Source organism: Falco peregrinus, chromosome 10, assembly GCF_023634155.1.
Source record: "Falco peregrinus isolate bFalPer1 chromosome 10, bFalPer1.pri, whole genome shotgun sequence".
NCBI classification, from domain to species: domain Eukaryota; kingdom Metazoa; phylum Chordata; class Aves; order Falconiformes; family Falconidae; genus Falco; species Falco peregrinus.
The window spans coordinates 6,263,884-6,289,615 of record NC_073730.1 but is presented as its reverse complement, the minus strand read 5'-3'; the positions used below and the strand labels follow the sequence as shown (position 1 = coordinate 6,289,615).

Genomic DNA, 25,732 nt, shown 5'->3' with positions numbered 1-25,732 from the left:
TGATTCAGCTCTGCTGCAGCAGACTCTGAATGATTATCCCCTTCCTCTCCCATTCCTTTTCAAAACATCATCCTATTTTCAGTAAGAAGTCTCGGTATCATTTAGTACCACCTCAGTAAAGGAAAGGACTTTCATTTCAAGGCATCGGTAGCTTGAACTATACTCGTTTTATCAAGCTACAGGAGGGCTGACAGGAAACCTACCGCCAACCACACTGCAGCCAGACGCCTGCCCTTGCTCAGCACCACACACTCAGCAGCCCCAGCCTGAAAATGCTAGCGTCTTAGCATATTAAGCATGCAAGCCTTCATTGCTTTATAAAGCTCGCAGAGGAACTGGTTACTAAGGCAGGCTATTTATACAGGACACAGCCTATATACTTGATCAGTAACATAAAAAAAAAAAAGCGTTGCTTGAGTGAAGATGACTGTAGGCAACTGGGACCTATTCAGACCTGGGTATTCACCTTCTTCCCCTCACATGCAGCTCATGCAGTGGCACTACTTGGAGCAGTGTTGTTGACAAAGCCTCTTCTCATGTACAAGTGTAGCCAGAGCTAACAGCAGTGCTGAGGTAGATGGAGACACACCGCAAGAATTTGAAGTTTGGCAGATTTTTTGGTAGCAATTTATCAAAACTGCTTGCCAAGGCATCTGTGTTACTAAATGACTGTTGGAGCAAAATTGCTCTTCAGAGTGACATTAAAAGGGCTTTTATTTTTCTATGAAAACGCATTGTAAACTCGTAAGACATAAGTAGAAGAAGATCTACAGTGACACATCTTAGGATGAGTGAGATGCAGCTAGAAGTCTGACCATCCCATCATCACAGAAGTACACAATAATCTCAGAAGATTTAAAGGTTTTACTCGGGAGTAGTCAAGAGTATGGGATGCAAGAAACTACTTCAGCTCCTACAAAACATGCAAAAGCAGCTAAAGTCAGACATAAAATGAACAAGCAGGTCTGCTTACAACTTGCCATTGGACTTGGCAGTGTACTTTTTTGTATTTCGCTTTTTAGAAGGAGAGATTTGTCTGTGGCGAAGGGAGAGGGAGGATGAGGAGAATCAAAGAGCTTTGCAACATAAACAAATCTCAAAAACTAGAATTCGAAAACCATATAAAGACAAGAAACTATTAAACCAACACATGACTGATCCCCTAGGTCTCAAACCTATAGACAGCTTCAATAGCGATGTGTGGTGATAGCTGACAGAAATGCATGCATTTGAGCTGGAGAAGTGTGTTTGCTCACTCCCTGTTCTCACATACCACCGTCAATAACCTGGCTCCTCTCTGCATCAGTTTTTCAGCAATCTGTTTTTGAGAAGGACGCTCCTATACCAAATGCATACATCAAAATGATAAGCACGTTCCCTGCAAGGAATAAGGACAGTGAATGCATGCTCTATAAAACATGAGCTTCTTTGAGAAACTAGCTATTTCAGTAATTTTTTTCTCTACCTTCTCTGTACAAAATATTTTCTAACTTCGCTTGAAAAAGCGGTCCCGTAACTCATAAAAAACGCTTTCGCCCACAGAAGACCAGATGTCTAGCTTCAGTTTTCCTCATAGTAAGAGCAAAACCACTCAGAGGACAGTTGGTTTCAATGCTAACATGTCAAGAGTTTTGTGCTTTAGCCTGTTGTTTACATAAACAGCTTCCTTTAAACAAGTGATGTTTTAAAGGATTATGAAGTATTTATTTCAGAAAAGTCTGAAGAGTCTCTTGAATAACTACCACAGAGAAAGTATCACCACAGAAAGCACAAGGCTAAACAATAATACAAATTAATTAGTTAAAGCAAGCCATCAAATGACTCTGTAGTAGAGCAATGGTATAAATAAGGACACAGACATAACCTTGTGTGTTTGTTTACTTCTGAAATGCCATTGCTTTGAGTCCTAGATCGCATACTGTTAGCATTACAAATCTATACCATTCATTATTGGGTGAGTGGGGGGTGGGGGGGAAGACCTAAAACCCAAATAATTTGGGTTTGTTATTTCAAGGAAAAAAGCGTCATCGTGCCTAGGAAGTGCTCGATGCATGCAGGCAATTTTCATCTCGGGCCAAGTTCCATTACGGGCAGCATTTGTGGAAATGCAAAACCAGGAAGCTTTGCCTGAAGAAAATTTTACCACGGCAGAACTTACCCTCTCACTGCAGTCTACAAATCCATGAATCTCAAGAATTCAGGTGCCCATTTCCAGTATCGAATAAGCTTAGCAGGGACTGAGCCTTCCAGCACAGCTGAAGCCCTGGGTACAGTTTCCCTTTCTGCACACTGACAGCTGTGTTTTAGGCCTATCTTTAAGAAGAACACAGAATTTTGTGAAAAGTCTAACACAGTTTCTTTCATACTTTCTAAGCCTGGGCTCGCTTACCCCTCAAGGGAAGCAGCAGCGAGCAGCTGCCCTCCGGGGCTGGGGGCTGGGTGCCGACGTGCCACAGCCAGCCCCTAGCCCAGCGATATCTCCCACTGCCCCCCCAGGATCCTGCCCTGCTGGGTCTCACAGTGAAGTTTCTCTTCCCAGAGATCCAACAGTTGAAACGTGAAGCTTTGCCAAAGACTCCAGATCCAACTGCTCCAGACATAGCTCCTCCTCTGAAAAGCAACAACTGTTTTTTCCTCCTCCAGCCATTTCCTTCTGACCCTGTCTGGCCTGTTATCAAAGGAAAAGCTTCTCCCACCAAAACCCCAGATCTTTACTTCACCAGGAGCCCTTTCTCCTAATCTCCACACTTTCATTCTTTGGCTGCCTCTAAGAAAACTGCATCTCTTCAAACCCCTATCACCCTGCAAAGAAAATACAGGAGACAAGTCATCTCTAGGACACAATTAAACCCTTTTCAGATTCATTCCCACGCAATAATTTCTCATGATCAAGGTAAATCGCAGGTCATATTCTCGCATGTACCAGCTGTCAGCCTCCTCTGCACAAGCAGCATGAAGTCCAACATCCCAACCGTCCCACGGATACGGACCACAAAAACAACAAAAAGCAACCTGGAATGCAAGACACTGCCATTCACTTGTATGATTTCACGAGTCAGAAAATAGCTCTTACAAATATAAATGTCCTCATTCATCCCATTGAATGTTAATTTTTGGATTCAGAATGGTCTGTGGATTAAAGACACGAAAATCAACAGGCAAGACTAAAATGAGCACAACTACCTGCTTAGACACACCATTCATTAAGTGTAATTAAAACCAGATAAGCATAATTTTATTAGCTTCAGATATTACGGCTAATTATTTTAAGTTGTGTTCAGAAACATTCAGCTGAGCAGTATTAACCTATTGCTCACATTAAATGTTACAGTGCTTGGGATGAACCAGGCATGGCTCCCCAGCAAGGGAAATCCTCTGGGGTGCAGGGTGGTGGTGGGGTGTTCAAGTGCTACTCAAAGCTGCCAAATGCCAGAAACGCTCCCCTGGCCATTCCCACCCCCCTGTAACTGTCAATATACCACCTAACACAGTATTTACTCCCACAAAGCCACACTACAGATTAAAAAAAAAAAACCAAAAACAACAGACCGATACTGGACCGCAACATGTTATTTTCATAGTTATGACTCTGTAACAACAACAGTCATTTTAATTGTAGGGATTAGGTATAAGCAGCTATCTTGTATCTGTTCTCACAATTAAAAGTGAATGAGTTTTAACATTAAGACTACATCTTGCAACAAAACACAGGGGATTGTAGCAGGAGGCAAATAAATTGACATTTGCACAGCACTTCAGCAAACACATGAATTACAGAGTAATGTAATTACTCGACTGTGTAAAAGTCCCCTAATAAAAACCCCACCAAAAATCAACGACTGAAGAGCAAAAGAGATTTGGGAGTGTAGGAACATGAGTCAGTAGAAGGGCTTCTAAAATGAGAAATTGGTTTTTAAAATATGAAAAGAGAAAAGCTGCTCCAATGAGTAATAAATACTAAATTCCCAACTCGGACAGGAAGAAACAGTTTTGTATTTTGGGAATCACTGAAAGAAACTGAATGTGGTACTGCCTTGGCTTTAGTTAGAGTTATAGATGTGAAAAAACAAACCTCTAAGTAAGTTTATATGGAAAGACATAAGAAATAGAATGTAATTAATCTATACTGTAAAGATAATAAAAAGAGTATATAGTTTAAATACTTCAGTCAATTATTAAAAAAACAAAATTAATTCCAGAAAAGCAAGGATATAAAATATTCTCTCTGACTCTAGGCACAAAAATAAAATGAATTAAAGCATTAAATCAAACTTAAAAGACTGAAGAGACATATCTTTACCCAGGTGAAGAAAGAAAAGGAAAGAATTCTAAAGAAATGTCTTTTATGATAAAAGTTGTAAAAGAGAAAGACCGTGAAAGCTAAAAGTACACTCAAGTGAAAGAGGTGAGTGTTTACCCTCTCCCCACCCCAAACCAAAAGAGAGATACCCAGGGAAGATATAGGTAATTGATTCTACTGAATTATTTTGTCATCAATCTACAATTAAACACTGCCCTGAGACCCAGATAAGAAGGAACAGTGAAATAAACGTTACCTGAGAACTCTCTCACAAATCCATTCTCAACAGTGGTTAAAGGGTCACTGGAAATAGTCAGAAATAATCCAAAAGGCGCAGCAGCTCACCTGCAACCTTGGATCCAAGGCTTTGTCTGTACAGCCCCTTCCTTACCTTGTTTCTACCAAAATCATAGTATGTTCACAATCAACATGTTTATCAGAATAACACTTCTCCTTCCTCCAGCCAATACATTTACTAGAAATTGAAATGTTCTCAGATTTCTTAACTTACAAATAATAACTTCATACTGAGTATATATCCTTTTACTTTCAGGCTTTGCATGTGCTAATGCAAATTCTGGTTCAAAATGCCAGGCTCTAGAAGCTGTCAGAAGTCAGCACATAAGCCCCAAAAGCTCTTCATTCCCACCCAGACCAGCCCAGGCTTCTCCGGTGGAGACCCATGGAAAGAGCTCTGCTCTTCCCACTGACTGCCCACTCCATGTCCTCTTTCTCCTAAAACCTGGGCTGTAGCATGTCGCAGAAAGCATGCCACATGCTTCAGGGAGCCTCTGCATCTTGCCAAAGCTCTGGGCAGAGCCAAAGGAGGCAGCTCGCCCAAGGTTCAGCATCCTTTCATCGCCAAAGAGGATGCCTGAGTCCATGCAGCAGGGCTTTCTACAGCCAAGAGCCGATGAAGCAGTGTCTGAACATGCTTCCTAGACTGTGAGACCAAGTGGAAAATATTTATCCTGATATTTTTTCCCCCCCCTTTTCTTTTTAAATCCCACTTCCCTTTTCTCAGGTTGCCAAAAAAACCCCAACTGATCCTCTTCGGGGAGGGTACAGCTCCTTGAAGACAGGAACTGCCCTTTCGCTAGGCTTACAAAGATCAGTAGCAACCTCCACCGATCGCGACACAAACCCCTGCAGACAACTCAGCCTCTGTAATTCTGGTGCAGAGATGAAGCCAGAGGCCAGGCAAGTGTTGGAAGGAAGATAATCTTTTAAAAAGCTGATAATATGCAAGTATTTCAGAGGAAAATGGAAATACTTTCAATGAAGTGAGCTTGTGGAAGTAAAGGGCTTGGCCCCTTGCACAGAAGGGAGACAGAGAGCATGCCTCTAGGTTCTCCTGGATAAACTCCAAAGCACGCCTCTCCCACTGGGTATTTAACAACATGGAAAAGGTCCTCTGGGGTTTGGGTTGTAGTGACAAGAACTTCTGTCCAAATAAATGTTTCCTGAGAGACCTCTGATCAAGCTCTTCCAAGCCAAACAGTCTGCATGCTTTGGAGAAACCCCATGCCTCACACCATCTCCTGGCTAGTAAAGTGCCTGAGCACTTCTACCACAGACTTCAGTTGCCTGAGGATTCCCAAACTCTGCCTCTCTTGGAGAGGAAAACAGAATCCATTTTCCTGGGTTTTTCCCTGAACAGTGGACAGGACTGTAGGCACGGGAAGATACCTTCTGCCTGCCCAAGCACCAAAACTGGTGGTGGAGAGTTAGTGACCCCCCTCCCTAGAACTAAACTTGTGTGGTTGTGGAAGGAGAAAAGATCTGATCGCTTCTGAGCATCTAGACTGTGGTTGAAGAACATGATAGACTAAGCATAGTTCTCTCACTCCTTTTGCCTCCAAGCTATCTCCCTCAGACCTGAGATCTTACCCCTAGGAGCTCACAGGCGGTGCCACTGTTTTATCAGGTCTCAGCCTATAGCACTGTGTGGGGCAGGAGATGCTACACAGCAGCTCCAGCTAATTCTGGCAACAGCAGCTCTTCTTTAAGGAAAAATAAAACCAGCGGTAAGCAATTAGTTGTCCTATGGCTACATACCCCACATAGCAACACGTCTTACAAGGTGAACTAGTTCTCTTAAACCTAAGCTGTTGTCTGCTTGAAGATCAGAGGCTCAGCCATTGAGAAGGCAAAGGCTGAAAAGAAATTCCACAGAGGTGTCCAACCCACCAAAAGCTCTGTGGTCCTTGACAGCAGCCCAAGCAGGACCTGGCCGTTTCAGGTGATTTTGTGGGTGACTGCATCAACCTTGTTTCCCCAAACACCTTCCCAGCTACGACTTCCTCCCTTGGGAGAGTTCTGACTTTTAATCTAGTCTTTCTGTTCTTCTCTCAGTTCCTGAACTGCGACTCTCTCTGCAAAACCAGTTTTGGCAGGCTCAGGCAGAGGTTCGTCTGACCCCAAAGAGCCAAAAAGCTCTGACACTGTCCCAGAACCAACATGAAGTATTTACCAAGTGGTAATAATACAATACAAATACAAATAAAACAATACAAATAACCCTTTTCCTCTGCTTTACTTTTCACGCTACTAAAAGCAAAGCATCCCAGTAACCTAGTCGACTGACAATACTTTGGAATTATGAGAGAATCTTTTGGTATCAAAGCATATCAGAACTGGGGGAGAAGGGAAGCACAGCATGCTCTGCCCTTCACATGATGTGACATTTTGATCCAAAACGCTTATGTCACATAGAATACCCTCCCAATACTGCTTGCTGACATATATTGGCGGGCAGAAGAGAGCAAACAGAACGTCCCAGTCTGCCATAGCAATTCGGCCTCCCAGGAAGTCTCAACACCAGTGGAAGCCTGCAGCAGAAATTCTTGTCTCCCCTCTAGTCATTCATGTTAGAAATAAAAACCCAAACCAAACAACCCCTTAACAAGAAGCCACCAACAGAAAAAGAAAAGGAAAAAAAAAAAAAAAAAGTAGTTCTATGAGCTCTTTTTCCCCCTATGTATTCCACGCAATTTAACAAGCATCATCAAGCCGAATTCCAACTGCGAAAGCTCTCGGAGAAAACACGAATCAGTGACTGTAGGTACTTAGATTTGAACAGATACCTGAAGCAACGTGACTGCTTCCAGCACCAAACATAAGCTTGTCAGGGACATTCCACTGTGACTGAAAGACTGAAACCCCTGCAGACAGACCATATTATTCTTTCACTACTACTACTAAACTGAGGGTTTTTGAATAGTGATGACTTGTCCAGCAGTTTCAACTGGATCCAGATGTTACTGAGTTTTTAATACAATTATCTGGAGGACTCTGGAAACTTCTGAGGTTGTGGGAAAAATAAAGGTTTATTTTTTGGTTTTATTACAAATTTAAACTTTGTGGGGTTTTTCAGAGCATCATCAGTTACCCTGTTCAGGCTGGATAGCCCATTAGAAAGTTCCAGGAAAGACCAAGAGAACAGAATGCAAATTTCTCTCCTTTTCCCCCTATTTTTTTTCTGCTTTATGAGTGTTGTTATCAACAAGGTACATTTATGAAATCTCAGACTAGCATCTTGCTGACCTCAGTCCCAGCTGGCTAAACCTTTGCAACACCGCTGTCCTTGGCATCTACAGAGACCAGCCTCTGGTAGTTGGTTTTTATTTTTCCTTAAAGAAAAGCTGCTCTTGCCAGAATTTAACTGGTTGATTACAAAATGGTGAATCTAAATATGAGGAACTAGATCCATTTCGCTGTCTTGAACACTGTTTAACAGACGGCTTGATTTCTCTCTCTTCCTGGTACTTCATTTACAGTAGCAGGCTGCATATCCCAGTCAGGGCACTGTAATCCCACGGAGGCTACCATGCCCGCAGGACTGCACCCCCCACACAGGGTGCATCGGAGAGAGAAATGCCACTGCTTCCACCAGACGATGCTTGCTTTAAAGGCAAGTCCGAGTTTTTAATCACACACCCCAAAACATCTCACACCACTTCCTTATCAGGAAAGGCCCTTTTTCAGTCGCTTTTTAAAAAGTCAGATACAATATCAGAGCACTGCCAACGCCACGTTAATAAAACCAAGTTAAAAACCAGTTTAAATAACTATCATATGTCTCCTGTTACACAAACAGAAGTAGAACAAAACAAAAATGAGTTCATTACCTGTACTCAAATCAGTGTCATTATCGTCTGTCTTCCCTTCATTGACTGACTCATTGCCAGGCTCCCCTTTTCGACTCATTATCTTTGAGAAGCCACTTGAGAGAGAGGAGAAAATGCCACGGATGAAGTAGCCCTGCTGTTCAGAGTCCACTGAGCGCACGGCTTGCAGAAATGGCTTTGCATGCCTGTTTCCAACATGTGGCATGGGTTCAGACAGAGAGCGGTTGAAGGGAACACGAAATGGTCTAGTCCTTGCCTGGAAAAGCATCTCTGTTGGGTCTTTGTGGAGATCATCAGTGCTGGTAGCATCCACGCTTGCAGAACTTTTGGCAAGACTTGGATCACTGCATTCCCCTTTCAGCCTGCAGGAGCTCTCTCTTTTGCTTATCTTCCAGGGAAGCCGAGGATGCATCTGCCACCTGTATGCTCCGAGAGGTTTCTCTGGGTCAGAACTCAGTTGTTTATTCATCTTCTTGCTTTTCATTTGGTGGTACCAATGATAGCCCTTCAAGGCAGCAGTGCCAGCATCTTGTTCCGACAATGATCTTCTGAAGGTCCTGGGAGAGAGGCTGTGGTGCTTTTTGAAAGAATTCATTTTCCACCCCTTGAATTTCAGCTCTTAACTTACATTCCTTGTTGCTTAATAATCATATAGCCGTAGTCCCTCACCATTTTAAAGCCCCAGTCACTCTGCTCACCACTGTGAACCACAAGCAGAGGTTCTTCCTGAAGATCTTGACCATCAGTCCCAAAACCAGGTCTTTCTACATCTCAGCAAGAAGGATGTGCCCTCACCTACAGCAAGCTGACTTCTAACAGTACATGAAGCCTTGCTAAGCTTGCTGATGCTTCCTGCAGTGCCACATTTCTGCACCAAGCTTTCAGGAAATGACTAAAAGAGCCCAGCCATGAAAACCCACAGTGGTGTTCTGCACCAATCACACTTCGCTTTTTTCAGTCTACATTAAAGATTTGGTTAAAAAAAAAAAAAAAAGAATACGAAAGTACTTCTCTCTAGAGTCACAGCAAAGTCAAAAAAGCGTTAAAAAAATTACAGTACTCAACTGAGAGTCATGCATGTTATGTTTTTCAGTTAAATAGTAAAGTACATAACAACACATATAGTTAAGTATAAAGTAACAAACAACATAAAGATGATTCCTAGAGTTTATATTTACCACAGGTACGTCGTATCACTTAAGAATACCTCAGAGTTGCCTTTTAGAGAGAGGTAAAATGGGCAGAATCATCAGAAACGAATGCTGGAAGCCCCAGAGAGAAAGGCAAACGGGAGGAATGGAGTAAGGAGAAGAAACACTGCAACTTATGTAGGAAGAGTGTAAATACACTGAAGGGAAATAAGTAAAGGGGAGGAGAAAAGGGACAGAGAGGGGTGGGTGGGACATCACCAAACACAGACCAAAGCAAAGGGAGGGTTTTGAGGCACGATCCTCTGGTAAACACAACAGGACAGCACGCAGATTTTCATTTTTCTCCCCCCCCCCCCTTTTTTTTTTTTCCTTAAGAACAACATAATGGGGCTTTATTTTTATGAACCTAGTTGGAATAAATGAGATGGAAAAAATAGTCCTATCTGTTTAACCAAGAGGGGAAAAAATAATTCTTGCCTTCTCCACAATTTAAGAAACAGCTGACTATTTTAAAATCTCATAAAGAAAATATCCGCTGGTGAACTCTGATCATGTTTGCCAAGTTTTAGACCAGAACACTTAAATCTCAAGTCTACTCAAATCCCTGAAAATAGGGGGTTTATAATGGAAATGCTGACAGACCTTTGGCAATCAAGTGACAATGAAAGCTACTTCTCTGCTTAAGGAAAACAATAATCTGGCCTGGCAGACCAATAAAGCTTAACTGACCTACTGTGGGATCTGCCTTTAAGCTAGGCTGCATTTGTCAGCCAGAGTACATTCCTGACAAATGCAGATGCAAAAACTTCCTTACCTACGTGTATGCATGGAATAGGGTGTCACTGCTCCCCAGAACAGGCAAAGACTGTTACCCAAAGACTTCCATCATATCAAGAAGTAATTTCTCTATTCAGCAGCAAGTTACATTTTACAATTAGAAGCAAAAGAAGTGACTATCTAAAATCACCATGTTCAAGAAGTCACAAAAAATAACCTCAGAAGCAAAAACAGCTCAGACATCGCAATACAAATTCTGTATCAAAAATAATGATGCTGACTTTTGTGCTTTGTAGAAAGTCATGCTGCTCAGAGCACGAGTCTTAAATGACAAAATACACTTAAACAAGAACACTGCTACAATTCCCATCCAGAGCAACGATCTCAAGGAAGCACAAGGAGCAGTGAATACATACAGAGATACAAGTACTCCCATCGCAAAAATGAGACAGAGAATTCACCAGGAAAAAGTTAGCTGGCTCTTCTGTTTCTTGATCCCAGGGGACTTGCATGGGTTGAGTTCTTGTAAGTAATTACTGACTTGCCTCTCATACGCTGCTGGCAGCTTTTCTCCTTCTCGATCCTTTTCACAAAGCAGAGGCCTGGGAGTCCTAGTTTCTGAAGGCTGAAGCAAACACAGCATCGAGGACACCAACTTTAACTGGGTCTACCGCTACTAGGTCACCCACCCCTTTCAGCAGTGGGTCCTCGTTTTCCATGTTAAGCCTTTTACTACTAATGTGGCAGCAGTGCTTTGAACAAATGCTTTGAATTAGCCAGTCTGGTGAAGCAGGCTTTGTGGAACTTCAGAAGTAAGTATGAGTAAATACAACAGATGACAATGTGGTTCACTCTAACGGCACAAGCCATAATCAAGCAGAGAAAACTGAGAATGTGAGGCAGGTTTCTGGTCAGCTCTCTAAGCCTTGCTTGTACAAATTTCCACTAGCACATCTACATCTACTTTTGATTTAGGAGCACAGAAGGGCAGGAGAGGACAGAAAATGGACAGACAGTCTGTTCAGCTCAGCAAAAGTCCTCCTGGGATTTGCTTGTTGTAGGCTTCTAGCACACTTTCGAACTCCTGTTGAAATGTAACAACCAAGCTGAGCACCCATACAAACCATGTTCTGAAACAGCGTTTTGAAAGCACTTATCTGCTGTATCAGCAGACTCAGTATGATCAACAGGAATAGCTCAACTCTGATAATATGACACCAGCTGCGTCAACATTATTCTGAATCCGGGATTTATTTAGCACAACCGCACTTTGGACAGAACAAAACTTCAGGTGAGACGCTGTCTTTGCATGAGCACAGAGGTGAGCACCAGGCCTGCTACTATCCTTGTTCTTTTTCACTGCCATCCTGTGGACACCTGGCTGTATGGAAAGATCATTTCATCTCCTTCCCAATACAGCCTGCACGACACCAATTACTGACTTACACAGACCACCCATTTCAGCAAGGGAACGCACAGAAAGATTAACCATGTCTCAAGTTACAGCATGAAGCGAGGTGCAAAACCAGTTACGGGTTAACTTCTACTCAAAAATATTTTTATTGGTGTGGCCAGGGATTGGACCACAGTTCTGTGCAGACCTAACAGCACTGAACATGAAGCCCAGGAACATCAAAGTCACAGTTTAGTTTAAGTTTGAATAATGTTAAGAAGGGTCTTACTTTTGACTTCTGATTTCACTTTTGATTTCACGTTACCGCTGCTCAGGCGCAAGATTTTTGTGATCAAAGAAAACTGTTATCCAGCTGCCTCCACTTAGCTGAGGTTTCACAGTGCACTCTCTACAGAGGGCAAAACGGTCTTTCTCAAAGTGCTTCCAAAAAGGCATATAAGGCTTACATGTTTGTTGACATCAAATCACTGATACACAAGTTTGCTTAGTCTACCAGAAAGACAATTTTTTTAATTTCTACCTCAAAAATTTTAGACTGGGCTTTGAGTCAAACTGGACTGACTCTTCCTTATATACACAGCAGCAGCAGCAAAGATACTGCCCAAACAAAACCCCCTGCTCTATAGTAATTCTGTGCTGCTGAGTTAAATTGGTCTCACTTGGCTCCAGCATTTCTTGTACAGATAACACGCAAGAGACTAATTCACATAGCAGAACTTTCTCCTTGACCCACAGTTCAGCTACTTACGCAAAAGCTCAAGCCCTTTCAGAGCAGCAGTTTAGCTTGGGAAGCATTTATACAGTCTCAATTTCACAAAGAAATCAGCTTACAGCAGTGACTAACATATTGGTTATGCGAGATCTCTAACCATACAGAGCCACCCATTCAACTGTCAGCAGGTAGAATAATTTCAATGGAAGAAAAGAGCTTGTCAATTAACTTGAGAAAGTCTGGAGTATCTTCCACTTACACCTCCTGTTTTTAATACCTACTGCATAAAAATGTGATCCTCTGCTAGGAAATTTCCTTCAGAAGAAGTTATTTTTTTGGTAATGTTTGCAGTTATTTGTGCCAAATCATTCATTTAGCTTTTTCAGAAAATTACTATTATCTTCCTAACAATCTAGTCATTCAGTTACCCACTTTGACATGTTTAATAGCATATATTTCACTACTCCTAGATATTTAAGTAATTTATGCACAAAATGCAGATTTGCTATGTTGGAATATAATTGTATTTCAGCTTTAAGATAATATTGGAAAACAATCTTTCTTAACTTTATAACAATATTTCACAGAAAACGTACACAAGCAGCATTACATTTTCACCGAGCATATGAAGATAATTCTTTGGCAACAGCCCCCTGCGTGGGCAGTCTGCTTTCCACCATTCGGCTTTCAAAAAAAACCTACCCATCTCTGCTGCATGAAGCTTCAGAAATTCCTCACAGTATCTCTTGTTTAATAAATACTATCAGCCAATTAACAAAAAAAAAAAAAAAAGCAGCAGCACAACCACAAAACCCCCAAATGCTTCATTGCCAACCAGCTGGAGGGAGAACTTGTCTCTGATGATAAAAATTAATGTTTAATGCTCTCTCTCTCTCTCTCTGAAAGCTGTCTAGTGCTTGAGTAAAGGCACTACAACATGTAAAATTTTAGTGCATCTTTAGCACAGCTTATATTGAGAAAAAGAGTAATTGAAACCTCCCGTGACTAAACTACTCCATTTCAAATTAGTTTTGGACCAAACACAAATGTAGCAGCTTCTCATTTTTTAAAACATTTGCCAAGACATGAATGGGGAAGGGGCAAAGAGAAACATGTTTAAAAAAAAAAGGAGCAAAAACCCAACCCAACCCCCACACAACCACCAAGACCCACAACCCTGAACATTTGTGCAGCACACTTGGGTTTTCAACTGTCTTCTCCTCTAAATCATAAAGACAGCAGGTTAAGAAACACCGCTTCTGCGAAGATCCCAGACTAAGTCACCAATTACCAGCCATCAAGTAAGTTCTTTAACATGCAGAGAAGTAAAACAAATTGCACCCTGCACCCTCCCCAGAGAAATCAGAAGGGATGCAGTCATGCAGGGATCCTCAGTTTTGCAGTCTAGCTACCCTTGGCTCTTTTCCCCTTCAAAACTAGCCCAATGCTCGCTGCACTGGAACAGGTCACGAAGGAGTAATCAATATATAAAGCAGAAACCATCACAAAAGTCTTCCAATTGACCCAACTTGACATGGAGCTAAAGGGCACAGAAGATGAAAGATTTTTCCTTCCCTTTACAATAGGGACTTTTCAAAATATTAAGTTTTGTTTATGCAAGGCTAAGTAATTAATGACCTAACATCCCCTTCCCATCTCCTATCACTGAGATTCATCTGTTTCCCCCTGCAACATTTCCTGCAGGTGGATATCACTTTTCCTCAGCTCGGTACAGACCAGTGCACCTGACTTACTCGACCGCTTAGCATGTAGTGCACAAAGTTATGCCGAGGACAAATGAAATAGCACCTTATCAACTGTTGCATTTGGGATTAGAGTGGCTGGAAAAGCAAGGAGTTTGCTGGAGTTTGGAATTGGCATGGCTGGAACACAGATAATTTAACTGAGCCAAATTAGAGTTTCTCTGAGCAAAGCTGCCCCGTTTATCTCACAAGCTTTGAGCTGGCAATGCGTATCAATGACCACACAGAAAGCTCACCTGCCCCAGATAAATCAAGGAGGTATGCCGTCCTCACTATCACTATGCTGAGAGCGAAATGCATCTATGAACAAGCTAAATAGCGAGACCAAAGCACTTAAATACCAGAGAGTACCGCAATTTCCTGATCCGAAATTGCTGTGCCAAGACACGTTGTGCTGTCATTGCCCTGTGTTTCCAAGCATTTTACCTTTCCCTATAGCCAAAGCCGCAGTGATGCCAACTGACTCGGCTCTGCATTTGTGGTGCTCTAGTTTCTGAAGGCAGGTACTGAAAAACTCTTCAAGATTTCTGCCCCCTCATTCCATAGCAAAACTTCTACAATTTCTCTGCTGATAAAAATTCCCCGCTTGAAAATCTTCTGGCTTCATTTTTCCATGCCATTCCCATGATCTGCATGAGAAGCTGCTACAGCCCTGACAACTGAGCAAAGCAGTGAAAGATAATATAAATTTATGAGATGCTGGGTTTTGGAAGGATGCCAGGAAAAGTTAGCAAGAAAATCCCATTTCAATACGTTGCCAATAAACCTGTAGAACAGCGATGCCAGATTTTAATTTCACTAGCAATCTTTTGTCGTTGTTGTTGACGACAAAACGCAGCTCATGCCAAGTTTGAAGGGCCATAAAAACATACATTTAAGAGCTAGCCAAGCGCATACAGCGGCTGAGCGAGCCCACACACAGCTGCGAGCAACGCCACCCTGAGCCAGCCAAGTATTTAGCAACATGCACTGGTGCAAATAAACAAACTTCTAACCTGAAGGTAAACACTCTGGCAACTACTTCATAGCACAGAAAATCGTAACAGTAAAAAGACCCGTCTGCAGCGAGTGGCGACACTTGCCTCAGCAATTTGTAGACACTTGCAGGTTTTCCGTCAGGCAGGCAAGCTGTTGGCCCCGACCTGCGACACTGCTGCTCGCACAGGTCTGGCTCCTCCGTGGGCTTACCACCATGCCCAGCTGTGAAGCCACCGACACATACAGGAAGCTCAAGCTGAAAGAAACCCTCTGGAGCCACGGCTGTAGCTCCTAAAGACAGACAAGTGCACTGACCTACTTCGCTGCCAACTTTTGCAAGACTGTCCTTCAACTATATAAGTAAAAAAGTGCTTATCCCCACTCCAACATCCATTTCTTGATGATCAGATGTTGATCTTGGCACCATGTGAAATACACGCAAGCTACTGATTTAAGTTTTTAATGCTGTTTTTCAGCCGGTAAAATTACTTTTCCATCACCTCATTCCTTTTCCAATTGAAGTTTTCTGGACTTTTTTTTTTTTTTTTTGGGGGGGGGGGGGGCGGGGGGAGGGTGGAGGCAGCCAGGGGGGAAGCATTATTCCCAACATCTTAAAGCAGGGGGTTACCAACAGAACACAGTTTTATTGCTAGATGTGATCCCTGCAGGCATCAAACCAACTGCAGCTTAAGTATTACCAAGAGGAAAAATAATCATAGTATATACGCATGTTAATGGATAAACACCTCAAAAATGGTCTTGGTAATTATGCCCAAGTAGCAGGTGCATATATTCAAACTTTCCAGGCATTATTTTTATGTAACTGTAAAAGAAGCACATCCTCAGTGCAGACTGTTGCAATAATAACACCTACCAACTCTACTCTCCACCAAGGATATTAGGCGTTGGGTTTATAATTTCATTCTGTACGTTTTTTTAAAAAATTAATTGTTCTAACTCTGTTGGCCTTGTTTTGTCATGCTCTTCCCTACAAGAGTGAATCAACTACTTTTATTTTAGCAATTCCTTCATGCGACACTCGCTTTGTAAGTGTATTTTAAAATGTAGTTTCTCAAACACTAGAAATCCCACTGCAAAGCCAACTAGCTGCAAAAGATAACCCCCAATTAATTGACAATACTTTCCAAAAATCATTGTGTATCAATGTACTCCTATGGTATAAATAAGGAACAAACTTCAGCAAAATCCATAATTATAATTCTGGCATTTACCATATAAACACCACAAGTAGTAGAAATAGCCTTGTCCTCTGCCATGACTCTTACCCTTACCCTGCACTGGTGTTAAGCAGCAAGACTTTGTGATAGCTGGGGTGGAAAGATGGGTAGCAACAGGACAACAGGACAGAGGTTTTTCCAATGCCCTGTGCCAAGCACTTACTGTTCTGGAGTCTGGTTTACTGTTAGAAAATGCCAACAGGCAGACCCGGGGGTTTCCATGGCCAAACTAGCAAGACTTAAGTCTAGCCTGTGACAAGAAAGTGAACTGTTAGTTCACACACACAGAAATACAGTACATTTCTGAAGTATCTAAAACCCAAGGTGTTTGACACGTATGGAATCCGTGTGTGAACGGAAGGAACATGACTAAACAAACTTTAATTTTTGAAATCACCAACACATACTTGAGTTGCCGAGTTGGTTTTACATCCAGTCTGCACAGGGGTTCACAACAGCGCTGATATCCAGTGGGGTTTCTGCCTGCGAGACCAGACAGTGTTAAAAGCATGAGCCATGGAGATGGGCATGGGGAGCTGGGCATACAACCAACCAAGAGCAAGAATTCACAAATCGATAATTATTTTAGGCTCTGAATTTAGGCTGAGGAATACCTTAAGCTGTATGAGAACTAGCCTAACACCCACCCCACAGCCCGTCCAGAAGACTGTATTAATATTAGCAAACTGAAGCGCAACAATTGACAATAAACCAGCGGTGTGCAGGAGTTTAAATCAAACCTTCATCTAAAAGGAGAAATGGATCACAGGGAAAAAAAAATAAAACATGCCAGTATCTCAAAATGCCAAAAGTTTGCAATGAAAACATTTAGTACCAGCTTGGAAAGACAGTCTGTGTAAAATTCCAGTTGCTGTAGCACTAACTACTACACACTGCATGGAGAAAGTTGTAAAAAACCCAACCAAAACAGAAGGAAGAAATAAAAGGGTGGGGGCGCGATTATTACATGTACGTCACCTTCTAACCAGAAGAGTTCTTTCTCCACAGGTTGTCTGTCAGGAACAGTCTTGAATCAGTGCAAAAGCCAGAAGTCTGGGACAGTGATGAAGCACTAAGATGAAGATGTACCTTCTGCCAGCCCCAGCCAACCGTGAGACCAGCGCGCCAGGGCTGGAAGAGGTTTCACAACAGGCAAAAGCGTGCAGAGCCAAAAGATGAAGCAAGGTGACCTGCAGGCACCAAAACCAGCACGAGACTGGGAAAAAGGAGCACACCCTCTTTGACTAAATCTATACCTGTGTTTGTAGTTTAAAGAATGATTAAGGATGTCCAGTATAGGACATTCCTTGTGATAGCACCACATGATCTCCGAGTGATTGATCTGTCTGTCCTACTACTGAGCCCGAACTAAGAACTGAAATGAAATCCCTCAAAAGTTAATAATAAAATGTGTCTGATGGCAACATGTACAAAAGAGGCTTTCCCCAAAAAAGAAAGATACCAAATAATTTCGAGCTTTGAAGAGAGAGGAAGGGAGGGAGAGAGGGAAGGAAGACAATTTCTCTCTCAGAGACTATGTAGGGAACAAATCTATGACACATGCACACACCTCCTCACTGCAGGACAAAACAAAAACCAACCAACCAACCCAAAAAACCCAAAACAAACCAGAAAACAACCTGAACATTGTGAAAAACGCATTTGCACAAAGCAAGAGTTATTGCATCTCAGGCAGAGTTCCCACCGTTAAAGGAAGGAGGGCTGCTCTCTGTGTCAGCTGGGCAGGGAGGCGGAAGCTCAATCTTCCAACTGCACACAACAGCGAGCCATGCCCACAACACAAGCACTTCATTTATTTTGTGTCTTCTCTTTTGTTATTACTGTACCAGAGACTACTTCTCTTTCAAGTTCCAAAATTACTTTGGTTTTGTTTCATGAGGTGTGAATGCTGGCTTACCGGATGACAGAAGTGCCTATTTCTGAGGTCAATCCTTTATAAACTGAGCATGCAAAGTCCCATTTGTAAATTTGCACAAACAGCACTTGCAGTAGACAACTACTGTTCAGCAATCTCTTAAAAAATAAATAGTCTCAGTTATTTCCAGCGCAAAAAATGGAAACTTTAAGCAAAAGGTTTAAGTGGACCAGGGAAAAACCAAAACCAAACCAACAAAAGACTCCCAAACTGCATGCTCTTGCTTAGAGCAAAACCCTCTCCAGTGGGCATCTCTTAAATGTTTTTTATTTAAACCCACAGACAGTTCTGTACAAGCCACTTTAGGGTGCTACTATCACAGCCATCACACCTACAAAGCAACCAGCTTTCAGAAAGAAGCCACTAAATGTCCACAAAAAAATTACTGCCAGTCCTACGAAATGACCTGCCAACAGCCAGCTGCACCAAGGTCAGGGGAAGCAGCAGCTTCAGTTAAGTTTTCTCCCACCCTCTCAATGCACAACTACTATCAAAAAAGTTACTTGATCAAAACATTCCTCCTCAAACTACTGCTTGAGTGTATTTCAAGACCTTCAGGTTTACTCACTTCATCAGCAAAAGGGAAAATGAGCCGCTATTTGTAGTTTTACCTTGACCACGCTAGCATTGCTAGTAAACCACGCTCCATCCTCATTGAGCGGTGCACAAGTGCTGCGGACAAAGTCCGATCCTGAAACTGCATCGTAAAGTTTCAAAGCAACCGGCCAACAAGTCCAGAAGTATTTGCTCTAAATATAAAACACAAAGCTACTTTGGGATTTATAAATATGTAAGCAACGACCAAGGCTAGACTAAACTAATGAACATGTGTATTCCAATTCCAACAGACAGGACAGCGCTCGTATGGCTTCACTTAGTTATTTCTTACAATCTATGCCTTATAAAAAGGTTTTTACACATATGAAACACTCATATACCAGTGAGACATAAAATCAGGATGTAATCAAATCTCTACAGTTTTATGTACAAATCCTTCAGGACTTCAAGCTGCAAAACTTGAATGTGAATAATTGCATCTATTTTCTAATAAAGACCATGTGCCTCAGGAGTCAAGTACGCAAGTTTAAGAGCACTGCATAGTATTTTTGGAGGTATTTCTATTTCAAATAAGCAATCCAGTTAAGCAGAGATAAACAGGCACACACATCAGGGACCTTGTTTAAACAATGCACCAATTATTGTGATAAATCTAGCTGCCAAATCTAAATATAGACTTTTAGGAAAAAACAATGGAGTTTGAGTAGGAGACAGACTTCTCATATTTACTGTTTACCTAATTATCGAAATGAATGTGCAATTTGGCCTCTCTCCCCTTTTCAGACTGCATGACCACTCTCCCACTCAGAGCCAAGAGAGCTCTGGCTGTTACTGGAAACGCAGCGTGATCCGGCACATTTGATGCTACGAGTGCACTTGGTGCAATTTCAAAGCTTGCATCACGGTTTGGGTATGTGCGTACTCCGCTTCCCCCAGACAGCCCCATGCCTGACACAAGGCAGATAGGCACCGCAGGACTGAGTCACAGCTACAGAAACAGGCATTTTTAATTTTTTTAATATATCTTTTATTTTATTTTTATTAAATGAAGGCATGGGGGGAAAGAAAAACCCCATTCCAAACCCACTCGAATTTTCCAACTTTGGGTGTCCAAACAGGAAATGAGAGGAGGAGGGGGAACAAGGAGGAGAAAGTTCTTTTATTCAGGGTTGTATTTTTAAACTATTACTAGGTTTGTTTTGTCATTCTGCTACAGAAACTAGACCTGTGTGAATTAATGTAGCCTTATTCTTTCTAATTTTTGCTAAGTCCATGCTGCAGTATTAACCTAATCTCCTTACATGGGACATGGCTGAGCATTTGCTCCCCCAGCCCTGCTGGAGCTGGTGTTTTTCCACCACAGATATTTCTAACTGCAGCATACATCCACCCATACATTCCCTCTTCCCTCAAACCATGTAGGAACAAGTAGAATTCACTCCTTCTGTGTTAGGAAACAAAATCTACATACCGTGGACACTGAACCCAAAATCTTGAGTTGTTCTGAAGCATACTACTGTAATGTGATTTATAACCATAACGTATAGAAAGGAGCACTGCTGAAATGCTTTTTCTCCTTGCTAAAAATACTCCTGACTTACACTGCCTTTGCCCTTCTTGATCTGTTGATACTTATGAAAGCAAAGCTCAGTTTTGCTGGGCAGGCTGAGGCTAGAAGAGAAAAATCTGTGCCTGCTATTGCCCGCTCTTATTTTAGTTCGTAACAGTTATGTAGCACATTTATTCTCATTGTTTCTAAACAAGTTAAAACTAACTTGTATTTTTTTTAACAAGTTTCTCTCCCCAGCTGTCATTGCTAGGGTTATTGTCAAACTATTTTTTTATTTCCTTTCTCCATGCTTGCACAGCACAGGCCAAACCCATTTGCAACTTCCCTCCCTAGATGCAAGTTGCCATGCTTAGATCAATTATACAGAAATACAATGACTTACAGTAATCATTGGGGAAAAAACAAACATATGGAGCTCAACTTATTTATAAATATCTTCAAAAAGGAGCCTGGAAACATTCCACCCTGGGCTGGTGATGCGTGAGGCAGAAGTGGTGGGGAGTGGCAAGGGAAGAGGCAGAAGAACAAGGATTTTTTTTTTTGTGTGTGTGTGTGTGTGTGTCTTGGTTTTGTTTTCTTCTTTCCAAAAAAACAAGAAAGGCCAGGAAATCCTCCCAATTCGGTATTCCCTACACCCCCATGTTAGATGAACACAAGACCTTTGCTTCCTGTTCCTTCCTTACTTCACAGCAAGCCGATGTCAGATCTCCCCGGAATGCTACAAACAGAGAAAAAGCCCCGTAGGTCAAACCCTGCGTAAGGGTTATACTATTTGTTTGGGTAACGTGCAACTTCTTTTCCCATACTAGTGCATCCATTGTTTTAACTATGAAAACCCAGGTCAGGTCTTAAGGTCTGTAAAGCTCCTCCTACACGTTTCATCTTTAAAACAAAGATTAACCGGCCAAATCACCTGCAAAAGCCACAAGGCTCTCCTCTTACCACCGCCAGCCGGAAGAATTTTGGGGTAGAAATGGTTAAAAGGGAAGGAATGATGGAAGGAAAAGACTCCAGAGCTCAGCACAACTTTCTCCCTACTTGCAAGCCCACTGTACGGGAGGTCAGACGGACAGGGGACCCAGTTAGATCTGCTCTTGCTCACACCCGATATGGAAAAGTAAGAAAGGTGGCAGAACACGCTTCAAAGCCTCCTTGCCAACCCACACCCTGGGGTCCCGCTTCAAAGCGGCTGTGCCCTCCGGTACCCAAAGGCACAGTGACGCACAAACAGCTTCAGGCTAAAAGGTGCTGGTGGCACAGGATTAACACACCGTTTTGAGACTTGGGGAGAAGTTGTGTGGTTTTACCATCATGTAGTTGGCATGATTTCCAGCAACAGAGGCCAAAAACCACCTCCCTGTATAAATACACGTGTAGGGACGCGAGGACAACTACAACCAAAACAAAATCAAGTTTTTCCCCTCTGAAAAGCTGTCAAGCATATCAGGTCCTTCTTTTATCTTCTTGGCTGTCTAAAAAAATTGACAGAAGAAAACTGATCCTTACTCTGGAATAAACTGGAATAGAGGGGGGGAAAAAACGTGTACGTCAGAGCTTATCTTCTTAAAATACAAACCCCTCAAGGAATATAATTTGCTGCAATTAAATATAAAAAGACAACCCTCAAGATAAGCCTTAACAAATCACCTTAAGAGTTTAATAAGTTGGGTTTGGTTTGGGGGATTTTTCAACTGACCTGTCAAACCCACTTTTGAACTTCTCCCGACTGATGAACACAGGAGCCTGAATAGAAAGTGTGCAAGACAGTTCCAGGTGCACTGAGATAACTTCTTCAATAAATAGGTTTAGAATATTTAATTCTTAAACTAGCACAGGTCTCAGCTTGTATCATGCATAACTACTCTAAACTTCTGCAGAGCGTGATATACTCATCTACCAGACACACTGACATCCACGGCAAGTTGAGTATCCTGCCATCCAACTTACTGACTCAGGCTCTCACAGATGAAATTCTTAATGCCAAACGGCTTGAAAAGAGCTGATAATACTATAGATATTTACTGTCCTACAGTAAATACACCATTGCTTTAAGACTGGTTTAATCACTGAGATTTAAAATAACCCTTACGCACTTTCATAAAAAAAAAATAAGAAGCTCTCTTGAGTTTCTCTTTCTTTTTTGAGTGACTAAAAATTTAGATACAGGATCTCCTTCCCATGCACAGAAGAGAAGCTCTTTTTTCCTGTATTTTCTTACTGGCTTTGTTCCATACACAGAAAGATGTTCTCTCCAATGACCTGAGAAGTGGTATGTTCTGTTGCCAGAGTAGATACCAGGATTCATTGTGTACCCAGAAGACAGGTTGTAAACTCTCCCATGCTTTCCCCCTAAATCCCATTTTGCATTTCAGTGTGCCTAAATTAAAGCGGAGGGTTCTTGTCAAGTGAACAAACACTCGCATTTCCCGCCAAACCACTAAACCGTGTTCAAATCTTAGAACGTACACCCAATTTAGCATGTCTTAGTGGTTTGGGGGGAAATTCAGGTACGCAGAGGCTGTTTGCAAAGCTGAAAGGGTCTGCTTGACAGAAGGAGGATCATTAAGACTGTCAAGTGCATGAGAGAATCAACGTGATATTTACTACTGCATCCTGGATTGCAGAAGTACAAGCAAACACAAGCAAATCCAAAGCTCATCGCTCACGCCAGGCTGCTGTTGTACCCTGCAGAAGCTCTGGCTATGAGGTGACCTTGTGAAGCATTTTGCTGTTCTGAGCTGTTTAAAGCCTTTCTCTTTGGCGATTGTGGGTTTGTAACTCCACAGTTTAAGGTGCCACATCCAAGGAACCTGTAAGCAAAGATGGGAGAACACAGGCAAATACCGCTTAAGCTCAATTTGTTACTGAAATCAGTCTACAGTAGAATTTCAAGTCCACAAAAAGTTTTCCAGAAATAGTGCAACAGAGATGATTGCACATCAATTCCTTATTCAGAATCTTTCTGCCACATTCACTGGAAAAACAAGTTAGTTTTATTCCTATTTTCCTACTCTACTAAGTCTTTTCAGTTATTTTTTCCACTCATTCTCCTCTTTGCTCTTTCCATGTGACAACCAAACACAACCAAGAGATGGATTAAATCACACAAGCTTTCTTGTTATACTCCCTGGTTTTTTCATAGCTGAATAATCCATAATCAATTCCATTCCCATTTAAAGGGATTTTAGGAGTTAACTTCAGTGATAAGTAATCAGGAGAGTTCCCCCACCTGCAACTCTTCTTTCAGTCCATTTTCAAAAGTCCTTCTTATAATCACAACTCTATAGACTATCAAATTAATTAGTTCAGATTTAACAATGCAAAAAGTATCTATTCCAACACTAATATAAATTTTCTCTTTTTAACACTTCTAAAAGCTGGCAATGAGAGGAATATTGAACTGAGACCTTCAGCTCCTTTACCATTAAGATCTCTAAATTTTGTACGAGACAGTTAAGGGAATTTCTGAATGAACAAGAAAGTGGCAATTTCTGGGTAATCCTAACTAAAGCCAGGGTGGGGAAACCACTGCTCTCACATTCTTTTTCTATTATTAAATGCAATATAATTAAATGCAAGGATTCCTAGTAAAATAACTGAAGCCAATCACCACAAACTACACTACTGGGAAAATTAAGCAGAATGAAAAACCAATGCAGCAATACAAAAGAGGTTAGAGACACACAGTTTCTCACTAAAGAAAAAGGACTAATAAATGTGTATTTAAAACTCAGAAATTTAGAGCCTGGAATAATGGGGGGGGGGGGGGGCGCGCATAACATAGAGAGGAAGGGGAAGGGAAGGAAGAAACACGAATTATCTCAAGATCTTCACTTCAGAGATACCAGAAGTAGTGAAGAAGCACCAAATAAATTCCACTGCAGGTTCTTCTGACACAGATAGGTCTAACGCTGCCCTTACCTGGCCATATGAATTTGACGACTGATGTAAAGCTCTTGAAATCTGACAGCTAGAAAGCTGTAATTCAGCAAGGGAAGTTATTTTTGAGCACTTACTCAGGAAAAAGCTGAATTTAGCTCAGAGAAGAACTAGCCATTGCCTGTGATTGCCCCAGAAAGTAACTGGCGATGTCAAAAGATGCCGTTGCCTGTGATTGCCCCAGAAAGTAACTGGCGATGTCAAAAGATGCATACAGGGATTTTTAACATTTTAAAATTTACAGACACAAGCAGGTAATTAATGTTTGCACTTTTTCTGACTAGCCTAATTATTACTTTCAGCCCCAAAGCAACTTTCAGTATTAACAGTACTCCAAGTTTAAATTCACTCTTCCTTCTACTTAAACTATCATCTAATTTGTTCTCTCTTCTCAGGCCCAACTAAGGCTGGAAATGTAATTTTAAAGACTAATTCTCCCCTTCACTGCTATCTGATAACAACCCTTAGGACTGCAAATTTAATCATGATAATAGCAGAATATACTGACAAGAGAACCCAAATGCTTCCAGTGTTTACACCAGCAGCAATAATTGGTGTTTATTCACACAGTGGTAGTAGTGGAGAGCTGGTTAGGGGAAGGCAAAATAGCTTCATGCCACAGCTGATACTACAAACTTTAGGTGGATTAACATGGCAATATTAAAAATAAAACCACCTGATTATATTTGGCAATTAAGTTAATTTAACATGGATAATGAAACATTTAAAAAAACTTTCCTGTTCAGAATTACAGTGGCTTTCCTCTGGTACAGCTTAATTCAGTTCAGAATTAATTCTTTGGAAAACATCTATCAATCATTAAAAAAGCCTGTCCCAAAACAGCTGGGATATCTACAACCTGTGATGGAGGGGAATGCACCAACCTCCCAAACTCAAAAATACCCTTGGCAGAGTGCTCTGTCTACTGAACTCTTGAAGCAAAAACACAGGGAGGATACTAAAGAGTATTATTAGTCCAGTTTTTGAAGCTGGAAATAATACTACAGTGTGGAACTCTTAACTATCCTGTGGAGAATCTAAGCCCGAGTCTCCTACAGAGCTAAAAAGGAAAGCATGGTCTGCAGATTTGTCAGAGAATACAACATGCACTCTGAGAACAAAGAAATACCCTATTTTGTCATGTCAGAAAGGGACTGCAAATTTAATTCCACAAAGAAAAGTGATGATGTAACAATATAAGTAGTCTTGTTGCAGTCCCTTGGTTATTTGTAGTGAAGATACAGAGATAAAAGTTTACTTTTAGTA

General features: G+C 41.6%; 1 protein-coding gene across 8 annotated transcripts in view; it reads right to left on the bottom strand.

The window, feature by feature from the left end:
- The window catches only part of RASAL2 (RAS protein activator like 2), a 187,936-nt gene that overhangs the window by 119,662 nt on the left and 42,542 nt on the right, over positions 1 to 25,732 (bottom strand). The window contains exon 1 of one of the 8 annotated variants that reach the window (XM_055815341.1): positions 8,431 to 9,364. The exons of 4 other annotated variants lie outside the window; for them this stretch is intronic. In XM_055815341.1, the coding sequence (XP_055671316.1) occupies positions 8,431 to 9,025 (595 nt within the window). In that variant the 5' untranslated portion in view covers positions 9,026 to 9,364. Of the gene's footprint in view, positions 1 to 8,430; positions 9,365 to 25,732 lie in introns of those variants that run through there. 3 more of the 8 variants (XM_055815340.1, XM_055815339.1, XM_013294590.3) reach the window with 3 other exon arrangements.